This window comes from Diachasmimorpha longicaudata, chromosome 1 (genome assembly GCF_034640455.1).
Source record: "Diachasmimorpha longicaudata isolate KC_UGA_2023 chromosome 1, iyDiaLong2, whole genome shotgun sequence".
NCBI classification, from domain to species: domain Eukaryota; kingdom Metazoa; phylum Arthropoda; class Insecta; order Hymenoptera; family Braconidae; genus Diachasmimorpha; species Diachasmimorpha longicaudata.
In genome coordinates this window covers 13,527,190-13,551,195 of record NC_087225.1, presented here as the reverse complement: position 1 = coordinate 13,551,195, position 24,006 = coordinate 13,527,190, and the positions used below count along the sequence as shown (strand labels likewise).

At 42.4% G+C, this 24,006-nt stretch overlaps 4 protein-coding genes across 7 annotated transcripts in view; 2 read left to right on the top strand and 2 right to left on the bottom strand.

Annotated features, from left to right (window-relative positions):
- The window catches only part of Cpo (couch potato), a 45,080-nt gene extending 41,178 nt beyond the window's left edge, over positions 1-3,902 (bottom strand). The window contains exon 1 of the mRNA XM_064120714.1: positions 2,680-3,902. Coding sequence (XP_063976784.1) covers positions 2,680-2,742 — 63 coding nt within the window. The 5' untranslated portion in view covers positions 2,743-3,902. The remainder of the gene's footprint in view (positions 1-2,679) is intronic.
- A 1,561-nt stretch (positions 3,903-5,463) lies between these two features.
- On the top strand, positions 5,464-9,484 carry Not10 (CCR4-NOT transcription complex subunit 10). The gene is made up of 9 exons (XM_064120145.1): positions 5,464-5,705; positions 5,775-6,033; positions 6,157-6,569; positions 6,823-7,163; positions 7,228-7,331; positions 7,610-8,292; positions 8,524-8,877; positions 8,960-9,148; positions 9,251-9,484. Exons 3-9 carry the CDS (start codon positions 6,158-6,160, stop codon positions 9,307-9,309), a joined length of 2,142 nt encoding a protein of 713 aa, XP_063976215.1. The 5' UTR covers positions 5,464-5,705; positions 5,775-6,033; position 6,157; the 3' UTR covers positions 9,310-9,484.
- Positions 9,485-10,034: 550 nt separating this feature from the next.
- Positions 10,035-15,988, top strand: Mim (missing-in-metastasis). 4 transcript variants are annotated; one of them, XM_064120004.1, is made up of 8 exons: positions 10,035-10,934; positions 11,059-11,279; positions 11,639-12,329; positions 12,538-12,672; positions 13,154-13,589; positions 13,746-13,900; positions 14,010-14,425; positions 14,690-15,988. In XM_064120004.1, exons 1-8 carry the CDS (start codon positions 10,863-10,865, stop codon positions 15,327-15,329), a joined length of 2,766 nt encoding a protein of 921 aa, XP_063976074.1. In that variant the 5' UTR covers positions 10,035-10,862; the 3' UTR covers positions 15,330-15,988. The 4 variants fall into 4 exon arrangements, with proteins under 4 accessions (XP_063976074.1, XP_063976082.1, XP_063976090.1 ...); XM_064119997.1 differs by having other exon boundaries at positions 10,048-10,934; positions 13,740-13,900; XM_064120012.1 differs by lacking the exon at positions 12,538-12,672 and having other exon boundaries at positions 10,039-10,934; positions 13,740-13,900.
- Positions 15,989-16,103: 115 nt separating this feature from the next.
- LOC135161893 (alpha-2-macroglobulin-like) lies at positions 16,104-23,936 on the bottom strand. The gene is made up of 5 exons (XM_064119873.1): positions 23,467-23,936; positions 23,214-23,383; positions 21,991-22,241; positions 20,162-21,788; positions 16,104-20,080 (listed from the first exon to the last, which is right to left on the bottom strand). Exons 1-5 carry the CDS (start codon positions 23,577-23,579, stop codon positions 16,380-16,382), a joined length of 5,862 nt encoding a protein of 1,953 aa, XP_063975943.1. The 5' UTR covers positions 23,580-23,936; the 3' UTR covers positions 16,104-16,379.
- Positions 23,937-24,006: the final 70 nt, after the last annotated feature.

Sequence of the window (24,006 nt, the reverse complement as noted above, 5' to 3'; positions counted from 1 at the left end):
AACAAATCCTTGAATTTCGTGGCAATTCCTACAATTCCTCCGACTCCCATTATTCCTCAAATCTCCCTCCCTCCGCCTACAATATCACCCCCAATTTTCCCCCTTTTTCCGGTCATTTTCATCGAATCTTTCTCTCCACCCAAAAATGATCGAAGCCGCCGTCTCCAAATCACCCTATAATCCAATTACCAATAACGACGAAATAACCATCCCAGAAATAAAATAATTTCCCCGAAAATGCCCCCTGTCACGACTCCCCTAATCACCCCGAAAAAATCAAAAAACCTCTTGACATCATCATCACCCCCCGAAAATCATCCATCGATCACACTTCCCTCCCAATCGTCCGATCAATACCCCCAGATGACTCCATCGACATATCCAGCATCATTACCCACCCAAGGCGACCGCACCGAGCGCGGTTCATCCCCATCCCCCATCCCCCATCCCGGCATGTCATCCATGAGCTCATAATCCTCCCCCGAACTCAACTTGTGGACATCATCCACACACATCGGTATTTACCCCATCCCCTCGGCCCCCTCCCTCCCTCCCGCCCCTCCGCACCACTTCAGTAAGAGAAGAGTTCACTCTCCTCGTTTTTCTTACTCTTCTTTCTCCCTCTTTTGACCGTCGTCGTGGCATCGTGGAAAAATCAATAACAAGCATGGCAGACTGGTGGCGCGCCGCGCTGAGCGCTCAGGTGGAAGGTACGCAGGGACGGCGAGTGAGAAAGAACCATTGTAGGGGGAGGTGGCCAGGGGGGGGGGGGGGGGGGGAGGAGGGTGAGAGGAAAAAAAGAAAGACCGGAAGGAAGCCAGCCATACGGCTACGAGCACTACACACCCCACCTGGGAGAGAATAAAGGACAGACTGTATATTTTATTTTTTTATCATATATACAGGGAGCCCACACGGTCTCGCGGTATCTGGTCTGATACATGCGTGTATCTACTCGTGTTGGGCGATACGACGCCTCCCTCCGCACCCCTCGAGGCCGTCAGGACGTGGTGAACGTCACCTGCACGCTAGCCCGATCGAATTCCCGCGCCTTTACGCCTCCTGACGCGCCCGCGCGCACGCTCCGTGGAAAATTGTTGGGGCTCGGGGGAAGAGGGGAATACGGCCTGGTTGGAAATGTTTTTTGAGGGAAATGAAAATTAGCTTTTTCGTAATTCGGGGGGTTTTTTTTGGAGAAAGACCGTCAGGAGCGTTTGATGGATTTTTTTTTCAACGGCGGGAATTGGGGTTTATGAGGGATAATCGAAATTTTCTTGGGTTTTGGATTCAGTGGTTTTTGGGGGGATTTTCGAAGGGGTTTTGAGAGGGTGATGGTGTTGAGGTGATGGTATGGGTTTCTTAAGGGAATCGCGGTTGTTGGGGGGTGATTAATGGAGAATTCGACTGGTGGGATTTTTTCGGGGAATTATTCGATTTTAATCGGCGATGGAGTTGGGAATAATTGAAATTTTCTGTGGTAGTTGAAGTGTAAGTTTTAAGAGTGGTAGTAAAATTAAATTGGAGATGAGACGTTCATAATTAACTGGAATTAAATTTCTTTGTGGTAAGAAAACGAAGACTTCTCGGGTCACTGGAATTTTCAATCAAAACTTGAATCTTCGGTAGCAAATCACCTCGAAAATTCTTGAATGTATTTATCTTTATTCCCGTGGACTAATTGGACTGAAATTTACAGTTTCATGCTGTTTTTCATAGCCCGTTGAGTTTTAATTATGTAATTCCCTGAAACTACTGCGGAACTGCAGTGTAATAAAAATTTCTTCGAAGTGTAGCGCAAACTTCAACCAAAAATGGTTCACCGTGTGCGTCAAAATCTTCTAAGTGGAACGTTTTCATGCTACTCGATTATATTTTTATCGTTTTGAAGAGGGAAATGCGAAAATTCAAAATTTTATCTTTCAAACCCAGTTCGCAATTTTTCCAAGTGAATCAATCAGAAAAATCAAGGAAATGGAAATGTTGCAATTTTGAGCCGCATTTAAATATCTCCCCAGTAAAACCATTCATTTCAAATTTCTCAGGAAAATAATTTTTTTAAAACCTCATACACAAAGAGAAATTTCTAAGAAAATTACTCGTGCTAACACGGGAAAAAAAGGTGCAACGCGGTGGTGAGGAAAAAATTCGAGTGCCATTACTGGAAAATTTTTGAGAACTTCTCAGAACATTTATCATAACAACATTTACTTCTTTCATAACCGAAGGACTGTAATTTTCTCCATGACTCATCCCACAATTTTGATAAAAAACTTCTTTCCATGCATTATTGAAATTTTCACCGGCAAACTATTGACTCCAAATTTGAAAAACCAATTTTTCCCCATTTCCAACCCCTCCAACCCACTCCGCCTCCCAAGTTCACCAAAATCGCCCCCCGAAAGCGTATAATTCCCCCCAAAAACCTCACCCGATTTCAATGTCCACCGGAAGTAGCCTGCGCAGAAGTGTCTGCACGTTGTTTTTACCCCACCCCCGAAAAAACTCCTGAAACAGACCGAGTGGCGCCACGGTGTAGTCTCGTGTGTTGCAAAGAGGGTAGAAAATTGTCTGCCGTGAACCATCGATGGCAGCACAGTGCAACTCTCTCCACCCCCAAAACAAACCCCCCTATCACCCCATTAAAAAAATCCCCTAAACCAAGTAAAATGTAAAGCTCACCTCGTCCTCTCCATTAGCAACGGTATTGACCGAATCCATGCTTTGTGATAATGGTGCCTCCATAATGCAGGTTTGGATTTCGGCCGAAGATCCGGGATTACCGGTTGTTGATGCAATGCGAGCGGGTGGCGGGGATGAGTCCACCGTTTCCCGTCTCGGGCGTTTTAGGGCGGGCGGCGTTATGGTTGTACCGGCGAAGACGACAGGCGCCTCCAGGACTGTTCCGTCGAATAACCTTCCTCAAAACAGCCCCCGAAAAAAAAATAAATAAATAACAACAGTCCCCAACAATACCGAATGATCGATAGCTCCTCCCCGTCGTCCCCCGGTCAACGCATCCAAACGATTAACCGAACAAACAAGGAAAAAAAAAAAGCTTTGTTTCACAGATAAATCACAATTGCACAGCACTTGCCACCCTTATCGTCTCCAGTTTTCTAGCTCCTCTCTTCAACTTTACTCCCAATACCCTGGCTGTTTAATACTGCACCTGTCGCACTGTATAACCGTACAGTTGAGCAGGTGTTTCGTTTCCCCCCGCACACACGCTTCTATTTTCAAAGCAATCGATATAACGAGTGTCGTGGCATAAGAGAACGGTTAACCTGCCGATTGTGCCGCAACGCGTGATTACGATTAATTTTTAATGAGAATAATTAAGTCGGGGGAAGAATTTTAGGACGGAAATTTTACGGTGTGTTATCACTGACGGCCGGGAGAGGTGGAGAATATTCGATTGATCTTCACTCGCTCTCCGTGTTCGCTGTCACGACGAGGAGGAGCCAATGCTCGTTCTTGTGGACGAGTGTATTCTCAGGGGGTTTGAGTGCCCCAGAATACGGGAAATTTTGATGATGACACGTCTACTACGGGCACACAATCACATGTACATCCATCCAGACAATTTTTTTTTATCACTCCAGCATTTCAACCTCTTCAGCATTAATCCCTTCTCGTTGAGTTGTTTGTTTCAATATTTTTGTGATTGTTTTCTTTTCGCTTTTTCGTCAACAGTTTTCCGATGATTTTACCCGATTTATTTTGGTATCGATTGGTGATATTTTTGGGTCACAAATTAGGAATAATTTAAACAAAATGAAAATTAACGCATCACTGGTTTAAGGAATAATAATTGTTACGTAAGCACTGCGACACGGCTGGTACGCAGGTTGCCGATAGACTGACGGGGCAATGACGGACACTGACGGGCTGGAGCACGGGGAGAATTGTGCTTAGAACCAATGGGTGGCCGGTGGAAATTGCGCGGGAGGGACGGGGAAGGGGGAGTCTACTGTATGCGCCTGTGAATATACACGTTAAAGTGGAGCCAACTGCAAGGGAAGGTAACTGAAAGGGCTGGGGGGGAGGGGGAGGCAGAGGTGAGTGTGGTGGTGGTGGTGGTGGTGGTGGTGGGTGAGTAACGCACACTGGGACACTGGGTGGGGTCAGGTGAAACTCGATGTTGCCGGTGTGACTGTGGTGAATGTGAATTGTTTGATACGTCTCGGTTTTGTTTGAGTTTAAATGAAAAATGGGGGCTTCGGGGTGAAGAATTGAAGGTTTTATTTTCAGGTTTTTTTCTTGCGGATCGAGTTTTCGGGGGTGAATATCCGGGAATTTTTGCGGGAGTAAAAACACTTGGTTATGGCCTTAGTAGGTATCCATTTTTAAAAAAAATGGATAATTAAAAATTGTTGCCGAGAGAGTATTCGGATGGTCTGAGAATATTTTTTAAATTTTATTTCAAAATTGTAAAAATCGAGGTCGAAAAATGGAGATTTAATTCTATTTTTTGGAGCAGGTGACATTCGCATAGAGAAAATCCTTTTTTTAATTCTCTTTTGAATCACTTGGTAATATTTATTTAATTTCCATGGGCATATTGACGCATTCGTCGAAAAGAGGTTTATTTAAAAGGAAATATTAATTCGCCCTCCTGCTGGAACGACCAATCCGCAAGAGTACGTGGGCCCCGAAGTACGGATACTAAAAATTGACAGGTGGATTGACAGTGACTAATAGACAGACGATTCCAATTTTTTTGTAATCGCGCGAGGCTTCGACGAAAGCTGTATCTTTTATTTTCGTTGCTAATGAAGTTACTGGAAGGTAATTGTTTGAAGGACCCGAATATATTACCTCCCACTCTCGAAATTAATTATTTATTAATTCATAAATCGATCACTAATTAGTGCCAAGACAAAAAAAAATATCAGACCATTAAAAAAATCCTGCTATCACTGCAATCGTCAGGGTATTTCAATTATCTTTCCCTAAAATCAGAATCAGCCCTCGAACATTCCATATAAAATCAGTTCGCAGTTCATTTTTTGCAAAGGGTTTCTCTGCCAGTGAACAAAACAATTCACTGGACTTCCAGCAAGAAAATAATTCCCTTAGCTCAGCGATTATGAATTTTTCAAGTAGAAAATACCGACAGGTGGCAGGTGGAAGGTTGCAGCAGTAGTATCGGGACACTTTTGCATCTGCAAGTCACCTTGGCGCCAGGTGACGATCATCCCCGTCCACCAGAGGTACCGTTGAAAGAAGTGAAAATTCGAATGGTTGACTAGTTATTTTTCCGTGCAGATGTGTATCGATCCAGGGAGATAAGACAAAGTGGCCCTAGTTATGAATCGATTTATGACTCTTTTACGTCTACATTATCGCGTGTACAAATGGAAAAGATAGAGATCATTGTTTTTTTTACCGTGTCACATACCCAACTCTGTGTTAACCCCGATCGATCGGCGTAAAGAAATAAATTATTTAAATGAGGGTAAACCCGTCCAATGTTGAAAACAACATAAATAAACCCTCTCCAACAATTGATTAGTCCTTGAGGGGCACGAAGAAACTATTTTCCAGGAATTAATGTAGGCTGACAAAATTATGGGGATGAAAATAGCAATTAGCACCCCAATACAACATTGATGATCCATTAAAAAATTTAAATCCCCCAGGCGCATGATCAGAGCTCCCTACGTTTTCCTACAGAACCTAACGAAAGGTGGCCCCTGAAACAGGTATTTTATCTAATAATAGTATTCCTACCCTGAAAGAAAAATAAAAAAAAAAATAATTAGAATCATTAGAATCGTCACAGATTCGAATGGAGAATTGACTCGGGGCATCTACTTTATCGACAACAGTACACTGGTGGTAGACTTACTGACGACCGTATTCTGTTGAACCGATGATTCCCTACGGTGCCATCTTTCCCCAGGATATGCTATCAACTTTCCGTGGACCTCCGAACGACCTTGTACCAGATGAAACATAACCCCACAATATTTGAGTGATAATATAAACACCCCCTCAACAATAGTGTATTATTTACAAAATTGAATGGAAGTAAGCATTCGGAAAATTCACTTTTCATTGTAATTTGTCAAATTCGCTTGACAGCAGATTTTTTTGAAGAATGATGATTGGAAAGCTTAAAATGGGTGAATATTCTCCAATTTATGATTCTAGAATGACTGAAACCACAGAATCTTCGGGCAAAGAAGCCGGAGCGGTAGTTATAACTGAACAAGAACGTGATTTAGCCCAAAATGCTCTCGTGGAGTTTCAAAAACGCTCTTATACTTCCTGCCTGACGTACCTGAACAAGTTAGAAGCCCTCAGGCCTAAAGATCTGAAAGTGATGCATAACAAAGTGATCGTAGAGTACTACAAAAATGATTTGAAAAAAACGGAATTAGCCAGGAAGAGTCTGAATGCCATTTGTGGAGCACCGACTGCTGTGGACTCATCTCCAGATAGTGCAGACGATGTAGAAAAATGTGTGATGAGATTTAATCAGGCTGTGCTTCTTTATCATACAGGACAGGATGAAACAGCTCTTCATATTTTGACACGATTATTTGCACTTGTTGAACCCATGGGTAACTTTCATTTACAACAATTAAACCCAATTATAAATGTAATTTCCACTTCAAATTCATACACACATTGATCAGCCGTGGGATATTGGTATTTTTTTAGAAATCTATTTTTTAGTGCTCAGTCCAAAGACTATCATCAAAGATATTTTTCATTCTGAATGGAGTGTCCAAATAATGAAAACAGCAGAACTATTCATTATCATTAGGCAATGCAACTAAAGCGAAACAAAAATTTTTTCAATATCTTCTTCAGACGAAAATTTGGCCTGGAACGTCTGTCTACTTCTCATTGAGCTCCACATCGTGACGAAGCGTTTGAATGCTGCTCTTGCCCTCATTAATTACGTCGAGAGTCAATTCATCTGTTCTACGGACTCGTCAAAATTAACTTCTTCCCCGTCAGTCCAAGACGGCCCACCAAAAGGCATTGGCATCAAAGAACTGAAGGAGAAGAAGAAGGATAGCGTCGATTCAACGAACGATCTGTTCAGGCTGAAGCTACTAAAGTACAAGGCGAGGGTATACCTTTTGCTTCACCAACCAAAATTATGCAGCATGGAGTGGAAGCTGCTCGTTTCTTTAGGGACACCAGTGGTGAGTGGCGAAAGTAAGGTTATCGAGTGAAATATATCATTCATTCATGCTATTTTTTTTCTAGAGTATCTCAACAATATTTCTCAAAGCGCATTTGGAGTATATGAGGGGGAATTTCAAGAAGTCATTGAAGCTTCTCAATTCCGCATCAGATAATTTAGAATATAGGTAATTAATGGGAGAATGATAGTTCTAGAGGCACCCGTTAATTAACCAAACGAATGGTTAAATGTATTTGGTTAATTTTATTTATGAGCTCAATTCGTCTAGTTTCTATACAATTTGGTTCTGAAATGTTTTCATTACTTTTGAAATTTTTGTTTTGATTTTTGTAATGAAATCGATTCTGTATGATGATTTTCTGCTCAAGGAATGCACCAAAGAATTCAGTAAATTTTTTCGTACGTTTCGACAAGCCAATGGATTCATCTCTTTCCAATCCACAGAATTTGCGGAGAATCAGCAGCTGTTTTATATTACAACAACGTTGCTTGTATAAACTACGCAAATGGGAAACCCAATCTCGCGGCATTTTATTTCCAAAAAGCTTTGGAAGAAAATAGAAAAGCTGTAGAAAGTGTTCGAGTAAAAGAGACAGATCCCCTGTCGTCTCAACCTCTCTATACTTTAGGAGGTGATCGACATTATGAACTGATGTTCAGTCTGGGTGTATCACTACTTCAAGCGGGACAGGCAACAAAAGCCTTCGACTGTTTCACTGAAGCTGCGCAGAGGCTGCACAATAGTCCATCCCTGTGGTTGAAATTAGCAGAGTGTTGCATATACTGCCATAAGCCCTCAAATGAAGTGGACTTTGACATTCCCAAAAGACGTGAGGATATGGTACAAAAAGTCGTTGGAACTGGAATCCATAGAAAAATTATTCTAGCAGCGGCCTTGAGTAAAGAGACCCAATATCATGTGGAGAATTTGTCGTATGCGATTCCACAACCGACACTAGAATTCGGAATGTTGTGTCTGAAGAATGCACTCTTTACTCTACCAGAGGAAGACCAATCGACAAGAACTTTCAATATACCGGTACCGGCTAATCCATCTGTCAGTTCAGCTGTCACAGCTGGTCTCCAATCATCGATCGCGTCTCTAGCATCGCCCGGTCATATTTTAGGTACTTGAAGTCAATTAATTGAAACTTGAAATAATTCGGGTTTTGCGTGAGAAGATTTGGAATTTTTTGAAAATTTGTGTTTGCGTTGGAGATCAATATCAAATGAAAAATATTATTTAGATATTTTTTATGATAAAAAATAATGCGAGATGAACGAGTTTCCTGAGCCGATCAGAACTCTCACTTTTTTCTCAGAAAAAGAATAAGTATCTAATATAAATGATTTTTCAGGCAATCCTCCTCCAGCAGCCCCTACGGTACCAGTAACATCGGAAATAACGGCAGTTGAATCTTCAAACCTAAAAATCGCGATCCTCGGAGCTTCCGCTTATGTGTCGTTATGTCTAGGGGACTACATCGCGGCATTAGAGCACTCAAAATCTCTGCTAGCTATTGAAAAACTTCCAGGGGCGTACAGGATGCTAGGCAATCTCTACGCCGCTGAGTGTCTCATTCTGATGGATAGAATTAACGAAGCCATTAACCATCTCAAATTAGAAAATTTTGAGGATCTAAACACATCGATATCGGTTCCAGACGCACTCGATAGAGATAAGACTCAAGAGAGGCTTATTAATACAAAAAGTATTTTTTTCTTGTCTCATCCTTTTGAGTACAAAATTTGATTAATTGTTATTAATTTTAATGAATGATGTAAACATTTTAGAATGGTTCCCTACCAGCCTCGTGACAGCAAAAGCGATTCTGCGTTATAATTTAGCAGTGGCTTATGCAACCAGAGGCGAACTAGATAAATCCAGTGAAACGCTTAAACAAGTTTGGGTATCAAAAGGGCCAGACTGCGATATACCAATACACGTGATCATGCTGGCACTGTATATTGAATTGCAGAAAGGTAAATAAGATATTTTTTAGGCGATTTTCATCTACCACCAGATAAAATTGCTTTTCAATATGAAGCCAAAGTTTTACCATCCTAATAATGTACTGTTCACAGGTAATGTGGACATCGCAAGATCAATAGTAAAGCTGCATTGCCCTCAATACTGGAGTTGAGGTTGACTACTAGTCAAACTGCCATGTACATTTTCATTTATTGTAAATTTCTGAATCACGTTTGAAAAACCTTTGGGAGGTGAAATCCATATTTTGTCATAATTGATGTATCAATTAAGATTCAGAATAATCCCGCAAAATCATGAAATAAATAATAATCTTTGGTAATTCGGAATTGTTCGTTCTATATTCTGGTGAAGTGCTGCATATCTGAGGGCATATTACACATGTCATCAGCCACGAACAAAGATAATCCTTTGAAAAGGAAACCCCTCTACATGAGGTGCTCCCATTTCTCCATTATTTTCTCTTCCACGACTCGTGAAAATGTATAAATATCTCCCGCTCTAATAATAACCTCCTTACGTACTTCATTTCAAAAACAGTACCAACAATAAATTAAAAATTCTCCTCTCACATCTGATTACCCTCTCATGTGCACGATATCAGACCGAGGGAGAGGCTGAGGCAGGTGTAAGTAGTCCAGTAAACACGCTTGAAAATATACGGAGCGCATCTGCTGCTGCGTTGAGGGATAAAAGGAGCGTAGCCTGTGTGTTTGTATGCTAGATACTATGGTATACATGTACAACTTACCACGAGAGAATTGTCTTCTCTGGGAGATCCCCACTCTTCCTGAGTCTCCCATCAATGCATGTTTCCCACCAGGACTCCATGGCAATTGCATTCGTCGTTGCAAACAGTGCATGTTTGTCAGAATCTGCATGAGTACATTGACACGCAAATGGCAATATTCAAGTACAAAATGGTGGGGGGTCATGTGTAATACAGTGGATAGAGACGAGTGAAATAGTCCATATTGTACACACGAGCGTGAAGAAAAAAAAATGGCGGGGATAGAGAGGAAAGGAGGGTGGTTGTAATGGTAGACACTGAAGAATTGTCTCGGCTTACAGGGTAGTGGGGAAAGTAGGTCCATTTGGGGATAACAGAGAGTGGGGGTAAACCTTCCAAACTGTTCTTTGGCTGCAGGCAGTGTACCAGCAGTACCTCTGTCATTTGTGATTGGATCTGACGTATAATTCGTTTGTGACTCCCTTCATTCCCCCCCGCACTTTTTCATCGAGCGAGTGTTCAAACAGGGTACATGTGATTTGTTAACCAATTTGACAGGATTCAGATTATAATTGCGAATGGAGGTGAGAAATTAACTGGGTTTCATGGAAGAGACGAGAAACAACGGTTCGTACGGTGTGTGAATACGGAAGGGAACGCGCCAGTGTTGACGGGAGGCGTCTAACCGTCTCATTCAGTTTGACGAATTTAACATCGACGAGGGGAACAAAACAGAGCGTAAAATCAGCCATGCTCTTCAAAGCTGGTGCGAGGGATTTCCTGCGTTATTTTACGGCATGAAGTGTCCCAGGAATACACTGTCTCCTCGATTTTCCTGAACAACTTCATAACGCAGTGCGATGCATTCGAAGGACGAATGAGTTTATTCGAGGGGGAGACAGATCATTGATAAGTGGTGATAGAGGGGCTTGAGGATACACGAAATTTTGACAGAAGAGAAGAAAATATTCAGGAAGATGGACGCCAATGTAGAGAGAGAGTGCAGCGCCCTGGGCGGACTTTTCAATCAAATCATTGCTGATATGAAGGTAATTGTTTTGGATTTTTGGACATTCAAAGGACAATGTTTTCATGCTTTGTTTTGAAACAATGGCATTGGTGGTTCGATTTCCATGACAGCTTCAACAATTTAAAGATCGATTTGAATTTCAGAATGGAACACCTCTGTGGGAAGACTTAATATCGAAGGCAACAAAACTTCATGCTTGTCTGAGAGCAGCTATTCTAGCAGTATCAGCCTATCTCGAAGCCTTCCAGAAGATTGCTGATGCTGCGACCAACGCCAAAGGTGCAACGAAAGAAATTGGTACTGCCTTGACTAGGATATGTCTGCGTCATAAGGCTGTTGAAACGAGGATGAAATCATTCACATGGTACTTATGTCATGTTTATTTTTGTCACTTCTTTGACGTTTAACTGACTTCCACTTTTCCATTTTGATCTGCCTCGAAATAAATTGAATGATAAACTTGGTGTCAATTTTCGTTGAGATTAATATGGAAGAGAACCATTTGCAAGCAACGAATTACCTTAAGGATATCTATCTGCGATTTGTCATTATTTAGACTTAGTTTTAACTCTTTATTTATTGTGAGTAAATGTTGAAGTATATAAAATGCTATACAATATGCATCTTGAACGAAAAGTGGCTTCCTAAAGAAAAAATTATTTCAAAATCCAAGATTGAATAACAGACAATGTTAAATGACAAAAGTTAATGTCGTGTATTTAGCGCAATTATGGAAAGACTGGTGATGCCCCTCCAAGAGAAACTAGAAGACTGGAAAAAAACCCTAATAAATCTGGATAAAGAGCATGCTAAAGAGTACAAAAGAGCCAAATCCGAGTTGAAGAAGCGTTCAACCGACACATTAAGACTGCAAAAGAAAAAGGCAAGGAAGGGCATTGTCCAAAGCCACGGCCACAGCCAAACCGCTACCCTCCAAACCCAGGGCAATCGTATCGATGATTCTGAATTAAACCGATTACTCGAGTCATCGGAGGCTAGTGTTCACGAGAAACGCTTGAGTTTGGAAGAGACCGAGCGTAAAGCAGTGCGGGCTGCACTCTTGGAAGAGCGTGGACGTTTCTGTCAGTTCGCCAAATTTCTGAGACCGGTGCTAGATGAAGAAATATCCATGCTGATGGAGCTGACGCATCTGCAAGAGGTTTCTGATCAGCTGGAGCGACACGCAGCATCACCCCACGATTTACCAGCAGCTTCTGAACAGGTTATTACGGATTTAAAGGGGAGAGAAATGACACAGTGGGCACTAGCAACGCCACCATCAAGCCCATCGTTATCACTTGGGTCTAGAAAAAGTTCAATGTGCTCGATAAGTTCGTTGAACAGTAGCTCAAGTGGTTCATGCAAAAATCATCCAAATTCATGCACCCATCAGTGGCACAGATCAATGTCCCAGGTAATTTCATTAAAACATGAGAAAGCACTCTGTGATATCAAGCAAACTGCATTTTATTTTATTCATTTACTAGTTGTAGATTTTTTTTATCCCATAGCCCATGTTTTCTCTGTGCATTACCCTTACCTTTGCCTGATTTGAGTTTTTTTTCTTATCACTTTTTCGTTATGAATGTTTTTTGGTAGTCGATGTTGTATAATCGTTGTAGCCAATTGGTACGAGACCCTTCAGCATCGCAGATACGGGGACAACGACACTTAGACACTTGTCGAGTGGATGTTCACGTGATTCTGGATTTACTTCACAGGATACACTTTATAGGCAACCTATTTCTGAGCATCAGGTAATTATAGAGGGTAGCTAGTGGGTATGGAGGTATAGACGGCCTATCTCTCGCTTTTTATCTGTTTTATGACTTGAAGAATCAATTAACAAAAACTCTGTGGCTGAGTGGGATGATTATAGTATTTCGTACTCCTCGTATATTTCTGGTCTTGGAGTACGAAGAGAGAAAAATCTTTCGTATATTTCTTAAGGATCCCTGGCATGTTATTCTTGGAGACAGTTAAAAAAATGTAACTGTTAATACAGCTGTAATTTTAGAATATATTCGACACATATATATATGCGCAGATTAAAAAATTCAGTTCTTAGAGAGGGATTTATAATTTTGAGATAGATTTCGGTGTGAGCTTTAATGACACATGAATTTTTTATACTTCGATCGGATAAAATTCTGCATTCTCTTGAGCATAGAGTTTTTGCACTTTTGAATATTTTTTAAAAATTTTCTGAAATGTTTCCACCTTTTTTTTCATTCGCAGGTTTCCAATGTGTCTTCCCACAGTAATCAAAGTAATTGCCCAACGAAATCTTCGACGAATGCGACTTGGCCCGATCTTCAAGAGACAGCGACTCTTGAAAGACAAGTTCAGCCGTCAGCAGTCAACGAGAGACCTCATACAATCTCCTCAGCATACGAAAAAGGACATCAGCGACCTGCACTCAGTGTTTATACATTCCAAGCACCCGATCCTGGATGCTGCCATAGTCAGCCAGCATCGCCAGTCTCATCACCGCCCTCGAATCCCCAGTTAGCACGTGTACAAATGCGCAAAAACAGTGCTGGAAATCTAAGGCCACCGATCCCGAGCAGATGCTCTAGTTTAGAAAGACCTGCCACTACGGGAGGAAAAAATGAGGGGACTCCGACTAATCGGGGGAAACCGAAGCTACCATTACCCGCACATTTAATGAAAGGTTTGCAATATTTTATTTTTATTGCTGCTGTAATGATTTCCTGGTGGCTGAAAAAAAATGAATCACATTCATCTAATTGTACATTCGTCTGATAAAAATCACTCAAGAGCATGGAATTTTAAAAATTCATAAATAACTGATGTTCTTAAGATTTAGGAAATCATCAACAGCAGCCCATGTACGTAAATATGCACGAATTGGCGAATCTAGCTGCCAATCGTGCTCAAGAGATGCAAATTCCAGCGGCTGCACCTATAACCTCTGGCTCGACAGTTAGAGGACAAACGGCAAGCAGCAACAATAATGAAAAGGTGAGAAACTTTGAAATTTAGAGACGCTTTATCCAATTAAAACGAATCCATTTGAATGAATGCCGAACATAACAATTGGACACTGATTATTATTCGTTATAATTTCCAGACTGACACCGCAGCACCTGAAAAGGAAACAGGCAGCACAACGCCCGAATCGAGTTTGGAATCAAGCAGTGGTTACAGTAGTCAATCAACACTGCCGACCTTCCAAGCCGTCCCAAGTCTCTGTGAGACTCCTGTTGCCCCTGGTAGCTCATGCACAATGCCGCGAAGAGGCTCTATTCAACAAGCTAGACCACCGCCACCAGCACGTAGGACGTCAACAATTATTAGTGGTCATTACTCGAGTACAACTGGATCAATGATTGGAGCAAGTGGTGGATTACTTGCTGCTACTGTTCTCGTTGCTGGGGAACAGCGTACAGATACTACCAGTACGTGCGATGAGACTGAAAATCTCCCACCACCGCCTGCATTTCTTCTGGAGGGGAACTCACCCGCCCCCAGCCCCACTCCACAGCGGTAAGCATAAAAAATTAATCAAGAGGCAGATCTTTGATCTAAAGCTCCTCATTCTATTAGTTCAAGTTGATTGGGTATTTACCCTAGAATATGAGAGCCCCTTTTGTTTTTTTTTTCAAGTCCAATATCAATGATTGGCCATATTTTTTTACGCCAATAAATTTCTTGGGACTGAGCAATCACCAGCGATTAAAAAGTCATCACGTAAATCCTATCGACCGTTAATTGTTGATATGTTGATAAAAAATTCTCATCTACTTCCAGATCGATATCTGTCTCGGAGACTGTCCGAACGCTGACAGAGCTTCGCCACACACCAGCCAGTCCCTCATTTCTTCGAAAAGCAGCAAATCAACCGCCAGCACAGCCCCAAGGATCGTTCAACCAAATAACCCACTCTACATTCATTGAACGTTCAAGTTCATCTCGAAGAGTATCAACTACAAGTATGGAATCATCATCATCAGTATCGTCTGGCCAATATCAAGGCCCAGGTGGTGTAGGCCAAGGTTTTATGGCAGTGCTAAGTTCAAAATTGATAAATACGAATTTGAATGTCAATTCAAGTAGCAGTCCTAAATCAACGCGAAAACATATCAATGTAGAAACTAGCCAGGGCTCCAGAACGCCAGTTGGATTTTTAGAGACATTAAATGCTAAATTAGCAGCCCAACAGCAACAGGCCCAACAAGGTCAACAGCACTCGCCTCAAATACTGCAGATTCAGCAAGGGAGATCAAATACTACAAATAGATCAGCGAGCGTCAGACGAATAATGGCCAACAGAGTGCCGATAATTGATCCTCATCAAGTCCGCAGTTCACTTATGGATCAAATAAGGCGAGGCACTTCATTGCGCACGAGTGGCCCTATAAACGATCGCTCAGCACCACAAATCTATTAAAGAAATTAGTTTAAAAGCTCTGTAGAGTCCCTCATCAACAAAAGCTGATCCTAGTTTCTATTATAGAGATCAATTCAATTTACAACATCGATTTTTCTTTTTCAATTGTTTTCCTTCATCTTTGAATTTCATTCCGCTTGATGCATTCATCATATTCCGCTCTGAAACTGCCAGATCTTATCTTCCTTTATTTTTATACAGGATATTTTCTTTGCTTTTAAGTTATTGAATTATTTTTACGATTTTGGATGCATGGGAGAGCAATTCCAATCCCAACGGAATCCTCACGAGATGCCTTACTCGTTCAGAGTATCAACGAATCATCATAAAAATTCTCGTAATCTCGCGTCGTTAAAAAAAATATTGCAATTCATTTTTCTGATTGAGTTGATTTTTGCATCATCGTGCGGAGATAATTGACAATATTAAAGGCGGAAATGGATGATTAGTAATAATATCGATAACTCCAATGTCCCCTTTACCAGTATAATGAATTGGCATCTCTCATACATCCATAAATAGCTTTTGTTGAATCGGAGATTTTCACGTCGTATATTCAAAGTTTATTCATGAGAGTGAAAAGCGTATCGATATTCGGTGTTGATTCAATTGATGTATTCAAAAAAGAAAATGAGAATAAAAATACTGATATATCTTTTTTTCTGCAAGTTTATGATAATAAAATTTAGCAAGCTGTTGCATTGGTCAACGCTAGCAATAATGATAATAAAGACGAAATGTGACAGAATAAAAAAATTGATGAGCGAGTTTCAGTGATTAGTTGTTAGACGTTTATTCGCGTAGCAGTTATTGTCAACAAATTGAATAAAATAAAAACCTATAAAAGGGAGATGTATGATTGTTCATAAATCACAAAAATAATATTAATAATAATAATAGTGATAGTAATATCGGTAATAATGGAGATATTGATTTTCGATGGAGATAAATGGCGAAAGAAATGAATTTCTAACAGAAACGTCTCTTTGGTAATAATTGAGAATATTACAGAATATTTAAAGTCTATAATCTGAAAGTGAAGTCTTCACTTCATGCACTTGGAGATGTTGGACAGAATTCTCGGGCTTCAATAATTTGTGACGATGAATATCCGGCATTGGGAAGTGTGTAAATCGATATCATACCGTCCAGTGGCTTCTTAACGTAATCTCCAATGCCTCCAAGACTATTCTGATCGTAAATAACTGAATCAGTGATTGTGGAAGTGACATTACCAGTTGCAAATATCAAAGCGAGACTTCCAGGCTTGTCTATAGCTGGGCATGTGCAGTTTTCATTCATAGTCAACTCGATCATGAATCGCAGACGCTTGGGATGTGGTTCAGAGCGCAAATCTAATAATAATCTCGCCTTCCGGAGTCTTCTTATTGCTACCTTGACAGCTGCTGATGACTTGCAGTAGATGTCTTTAATGTCTGATGGCAATTTATCACCGCAAATTGGACAACTGCTGCTTATCATTGACTGATTCAGGGGGGAATTGTTGAAGTCCTCGTTCAGATTGCCAGATCGATTATTTTCAGTTTCATTCTGGGGTGGGAAAAACTTGGGATGTCCTCTGTCTTCGTGGTGCAGATGAAAATTGGAGGGTGGTTTCACGTAGACAGGTGGAGGGCCCTCGATACCGTCTGGTGTATTCAACTCGTGATCGATCACTACGAATGACGGATTATCGAAGAAGAACTGGCCATTTGATTGATCAGGCTCTAAACCACTTCCAGGCTCGATATGTCTCACTAAATCAACTTCGTCAATGGATTCTGTTGATCTGGCTGTGGTGGACGTGGCGAATGTTATAGGGATTCTCTGAACTGTCGAAGATTTTGAAGTTTGCGTTGTATTCTTCTGCAAAACTTCGTGTAAAATTGTCATTAATTTCTTCACTCCTGGAGGAGGAGGAGATGGATGACTGGTTTCGTTGGAAGTTTGTTTTGCTTTCTCATTCGTGTCGTCCGCTGTTTGCGCCAAGAATGCGTCTTGCGGGAGATTCTTCGCTGATCGTTCAAGAGATGTATCTTTTTCCATTGGGAGGCCGAGGCTAAACTGTGGCGTTGCTTCTGGATCGTTGGGCTGCGAATCTAATCCCTCAATATCTACATCACGAATATCACATGTTTTCGCGAACGTATAGCTCTTTACAAAAGTCAGCTCTTGACGGTAGTAATCGTACAATTTGATAATTGCTGGTTCAGCCTTCTCGACGATGTTTTCTCGAGTAACTAGGAATGATATGCAAGTCCTCTCCCCAGTTAATTTATCAAAATACAGAGTAACAGAATCTCGCTCTTCCTCGAACCGCTTGACTCCAGTAGAAGGCTCTTCCAATAGCGCGTGAAGAGTCCCTTTATCCGGTATGAACCCACTGATCATTTCGATCTCCAGGAGTGCCATATTACTCTCCTCGTCCGCCATTTTATATCTGGCACAAATACTTATTTTCTGCATGGAGCACTCGTCCCCAGAAGCCACTGGTTCGGTATTAACTACCAAATCGAAAGCTTGAGACCCCGTAGCCGTGGCGACGTTGTACTTCAAATTAGTCTGAACCAGGACACATCCTTCCCCTTCAGCGAAGATCTCCACCAGCGTCGGAAGAACTGGCAAACGTACTTGAACGAGCACCATTCGATTATCCTCATGAACCCTGACAACTTTGGCAACATCTCCAGCAGTTACAAGCACAGAGAGGTCAGTGTAATTGGTGGACATTGCTGCTGCATACTTGGCAAGTGCCTCCAGACCAAGAACAGTGTCCTGAGTTGATGTGAATCCACCCTCCGCATTTCGCTGCTTTGACATCCACCTGACAGCCTTCAGAGCCAACGCCATATTCGCTTCACCCCCGAGTTTCACCAAGGAGAGGACAGCATAAGCTGTCATTTCGATGCTCAAACCCATAGACGGTTTAGTCTTGTCCTCCCACCACATGAGATCGTGGAGACGCGTGGACCTTGACAAAAGGGATTTCATGCTTGCGTTGGCATTGGGATGCTCCAGGAGTGTCAGAGCGTAGGTCGCCAATGCTGCAGTGTAAGGGTTGCCATCAGCCTCATCAGGCATTCCCTTCTCCAAGCAGAACAACGCATTGCTGATGATCGAGGGTGGAAGGCTTTTGCCGCTCTCCAGCAGTGACACCAAAACGTAGGCGGTCAACGCAGCTGGGAATGACTGATTCTCATCCTGAAGACCTCCCTTCATGTCCTTGTGGAAGACTCGACCGATCAGGGGAAAGCAGCCGTTCTCCAGCTGTTTCTTTATGATCCACTTTACAGACAACTTCAAATCCCTCTCGTCTATGTGAATGTAGTTCCTCGCTTGGGCAAATGATTTCACAACAAATGCTGTCAGCCAGATTGATCCCCCGCTCTCAGAGCTGAGTGGTCCGAATGCTGAGTATGAACCGTCTGGGTGGCGGTAATTAAGCTCCCGTTGATAGCCCTTCTCCATATTTCTGATTGCTTTTTTTCTCAATTCTGGACTCGTCGAGCTCCTTCTCGTGGCGTCGAGATAAGCGATCGCTTGGATATTCGGAGCAAAAAGAATGAGATTCTGTTCTCCACAGCCGAATGGCAGTCTCACCAGATTATCCAAGTTCTCCAACGCCGGGCCCAGGAGGTCACCAACAAGAGACACATAGGCTCTCACACTGTCAGCCACAAAGTCCTCAGGCAGATCCAGATTCCAGGAGATGCTCGAGTCATCAGAGAAGTCTTTAGGACACACGAATGCTGACTTTGTTGTTTCAATGGGAAATCCCTCAGGCAGAACTAAAATCGGTTTCACGATCGCATCCTGGGTGAAGACAACAGTGTTTGGACCGCAGGGTTTGTCAAAGTCCGGATCGACAGCTGCGGAGACAGTCACATTGATTTCACCGATGACACGGGGCCGGAGGACATATTCGTGCACAACGCTTTTTCGTGCCTCAACGCAGTACTTCCCCGTCGAGTTGGAGAGGTGGAGATCGAATCCAGGAGCATTCACCAGTTGGATTGTCACGGGTAAACTGTGTTGCATGTAATTGAAGAGGGAAACTCTCATGCGGAGCAGTTCTCCTCGTTTGACGCTGTACGGAATGCTGTAGTCCAGGAAGAAGGGTTGAAAGGCGTTTATCTGGACCGGTTGGGCGATCCCGAGGCCATAATTCGAGGATATGCAGATAGTGTGACCGATCCAGTTGGTGATAGTGTGGGGGAGATTACGTTTGACGACAGCACGACCTTCCTTGCCGGTTGCCACAAGGTCCCAGAGCCAGGTCTCTGGGAAGTACGATCTTGGGGCTTTCAAAATGTGATCGGGTAACTGATCCGCATAACCGAGGTCCGGACCTGGTGCTGAGGAGTCGACTACTGCAAAATTCAACAGCGGAAAAGCCTGAGGCATCATTCGCACTGTTCCCCACATTCTGTCTGGCTCATCCATTCTCGTTCGCATCATCTCGAAGTCAATGTTCTCCCTGGATCTGATCCACTGGTTCTGGGGGCATGGACGCGACTCGAGAATCAAATCACTCATTACGATTACTCCGAAATCATCAAAGGCTTGCATCGCATCGACGTAGTTGACTCCACCGTTGTGAATGACACTGCGCTTTTGACGAGTGTCTCGGTGTAGTTGACGATTCCAGGGTTGTTTCGGAGCTGCTCGCATGTCCCACACTGGGGGGACTTCCACGGCGGGAGATGGGAGGGGGTCTATCTCCTCGATACTTGTCTCGGGTTGATTGGTTTCTGGGTATAACCAGAAGAGAAAATGTTGATTATTGACATAAATAATAAATGATAATAAATATAAAAGAATCAAATACTCACTTTTACAGTGACTCCAAACACTTTGATACAAAATCGGTGTATCACGATTTAAGTGAAACCTCTTAGCCTGTTCGAAAGCCTCATCGGCATCGACGAGGCTCTTCTTAATATCCGATAAATAACTCGTTGATTGATCAACAACGGAAATTCCACAGAGAGACCACGGTGCAGCTTCCACATGATACCGTGCCACTTCCCCAGGCGACTTCGTGTCCTCTTGCCAATGGGTTTTGACTCGATTCTCAAAGCAGTGACCAACTTCAATAGTATAGGTCGTAGCCACAGTTTCTCCATCAGGTCTCACATAGTACAGAAGCAATTCAGAGATGGGTGCCATGCTTGGAGTGACCTTGACACTTAAGGGAAACCGGTGAACAGTATAAGTCATGGGTTCATTCCTAGTTGCATTGGAATGATGTGAGTGATGATAATTGCTGGAGGCTGGCGTCGTGCTGGTTTCCACAGCTCCAAGAACATTTTTGAAGTCCGCATAGTTCAGAACTGAATCTCGATGAGGTTTATGTCGAACGTGGCCGAAAATCAGAAGATCTCCTTTGGAATTGATTGAGTAGTGGAAAGCAACTGAGTCATTACGAGCTCCGTTCGTCTCACCGGGCATTGTGTACATGACATTGAAAGGATATTTTTCCCCGCATACGATCGGCTGATCGCCACGTGCAACAGCTAGATAACTGTCAGATGGTGAGTACCAGGCACCAACGTCGATGTATGCCGATGGTTGATCCATGAAAACCCTCCAGCGTTTGTCGGGAGAGTAGTATTTTGTCGAGTATTCAATTCCAGTGGCAACGAAACTCAGGAGAACGATATTTTTGTGCTGAGGGGGTACGATGAAATTGACAAAGCCAAGGGGTGATGACGTGAAATTTCGACACTCGACGACTACCCTCACCCACTCATCCTTTCCTCGAACTCTGAGACAGAGTTGAATTTTTTCACCAGGTGCTGGGGTCTCGTCTTGCTTGAGGACTCTCAATTTCCCGTGATATGGAAGTCCCAGCTTGAAGTACTTGGGGGTGTGGGGGAGGAATTCGAGCTTCAGAGCTTGATGAACGACAACTGTACGACTTGTTGCTGTCTCCACGACTTCTGTGCCATCTTCTGTGAGATTTGCTGTTAGAACGATGCTGTTGGGGGCCACCTCCCAATGGGGAAGGCCCATGCCAGAGCTTGTAATGGTAAAGGGCTCGGCACATCCATCTGGCGATTCGATTCTAGTTTCATAATTAATCGCTGGAAAGTTGTGCTTTCTACGCCAGCTTGGAGTTTGTGGACTGGATTTGAGCCGAAGAGTTCCGCGAACTGGCTCACCGTAACTGTATCGGGCGCAGATATTCCACGTTGCGTTGTCAGCGTCTGCCAATATATAACTTGGGCCCTTTATGGTGACTTGGAAACGGGGGAGAACGTACTTGCGGACCTCGAAGGTCGAGGTGTGGGTCAGCTGGGGGTGAGATTTTTTTTTCTCTACTTTGATTCTCCATGTACCCGGACTCGGCTCCGGGGAGAGAGGAAACAGCAGCTGAACTATTCCGCGGTCTGTGCTGAGGTTCGTCCATTGGGCAACTCGCACTTCAGAAGGATTTTCGATCCACACTTTTGGAATCTAGGAAGAATCGGAGGGGACAAATTTCAAGGTAAAAATGAAAAATAAGGTCTGCCCTACGATTGGAGGTGAAAAAATCCCAAGGTCAGTAGTTGGTTCAGTTGGGGGTGAGAAAAACAATTTGTCTCGATGGAGACAATTAATTAACTGCTTTCATTGCAGTACATCATAAATATTGGCTCTTGAATCATTATCCACTCACCTGACGCTTCCAAGGCTTCAAATCATGCGTTAAAGCAAGAAGACGAATATTCACATCCTGTCCGGGCTTGTAAACCGGCTTATCCGTTTCAGCAAACATTATGACCGAGTCATACTCAATATAAACTTCCTTTTCGGTATTGACGTGATACTCTGGATACTTATCGAATCTGATCTTCAGTCTCAACCTTGCCATCGTGTATGTCATCTGCACACGATCTGGTACAGCCAATTCCAAACATGTCTCGACACCTATTAGTGGACATTTACAGGAATGGTGAGACCAGTAAGACGTGCTCGTGCCTGAGAAATCTTGTTACTTCATATTAGGACAACAGAACTGATATAAAAAATCCTGATCACCCCTCGTTTGCCGAATTTCCTGACAAGGTTTGGCGTTTTAATTTTATTTTGCAACTGCCTATTGAAGTAATTTCTATTGCTCTTCTACGTTAGACGTTATGGTATTTTTTCCCATCGTCCTCAAACCGAAATATTTGCGCGGAATGAAATGTTTTCCATGACGCAGTCAGAATTTGTGTCCCCTTCACGCATTACAAGCTATTAAATTGCCATTGGCTTGGTGCTCACCCTTTTCATTGTATCACAGGAAGTGACAATTTCAATTTATGATTTGTGACAAGTAGGGATGACCCGATAGTAAACGATTACAAATTTGTCCATGTAAAATCCGCAAAAATAGTGAATCAGTAAAACTATAGTCACATTTGTTTTCATCATCGCTTGTGAAACAAAAAAAAATCTTTCGAAATAGTTTTCTCTAAAATAAAAATGTAATTATTTCTAATCCAATTGCATAATTTGAAGTACTCTGCCCGGCCTCTGAAGTACAGCCAAAATCCATTAGCTTATTTTCCTTTTCTGCGAATTGAAAATTGTTTTTTTTTTCTCCGAGGAACTGCAATGCATTCAATTAATTTTAAATTTTGAGATCAATTGATTGGGTCAGTTCAAGTTCACCTGGCATAATCAATGTATCATTTATACGTTTGTCCTGTGAAGAATGGGATTATTATTTAGACAAACTCGGCGAGCTAGTAATTATCATAGAAAGCCCTCCCCCTTTCAGCAATTTCCACGTGAATACCTAGAAATGTTTTATCTTCACCGAAAGGTCAAAGATCCTACGACTATCGCCCGTCGAAGACTCGGGACTGCGAGTACTACACTGAGAATCAAGGAAAAAGCCAAGCATCGACTTGCCAGAATCGAGAAGCGTGCTGGTAGAGGCCAAAACCTCTTCATCATTGGCGGATGCCGGCGATAACAGCTCTAATAGCACGTGAGCCGGTGGTTCCAAGTTGTGGAGTGATAAACAGCCGCTCTCAGTCTCCCCAGCGAGAAATTTCTTCGGCGCTGTGAAGATATATCCCCTGAAAATTTTAAGATATTGACAAAGGTCGTTCAAAGCCATAAGACCAACCCCGAATAATAATTATGAATTATTATTAATGACCTGTCGACAGCATCGGTTTCACATCCACTGAAGACAAGAATCATTGCCAAGAGGCGCAGGTGGTGAGTGAAGCCCCTGGGTATCATGATGAATTTCAATGAAAAACTGTCCATCCACGATCTCAGACACTCACAGCCATTCGATTCGACAGAAAAATTCTTGACAATAATCAAGTTACACTCGGAAAAAAACACCAACTTATTTATTTGACGTTGAAGATGTACACTTTGAGCCAGTACATTCCAACTACGAATCTCAATGCGTACTAGCTGTGCCAGTGTCGATCAGTCCACGCTATTATCCCCCTCTCGAGTCCCTCATTATTGTCTTTTAACCGTTGCAGCTCATTATTTACTTGTCTCGTACCAATTATTGTCTCGTATTTCATTGGAAAACGTTGGAAGAGAATTTTCCATTGACGAAGTTATTCTTCAATTTTGTCTTGATTTTTAAGTGATTTTTTTTTTAATTCAACTGCCACATGTTTCGAGGAATTCTAATTTTAATCTGTGACCTTTGATCTTGACTATCGTAAAATTG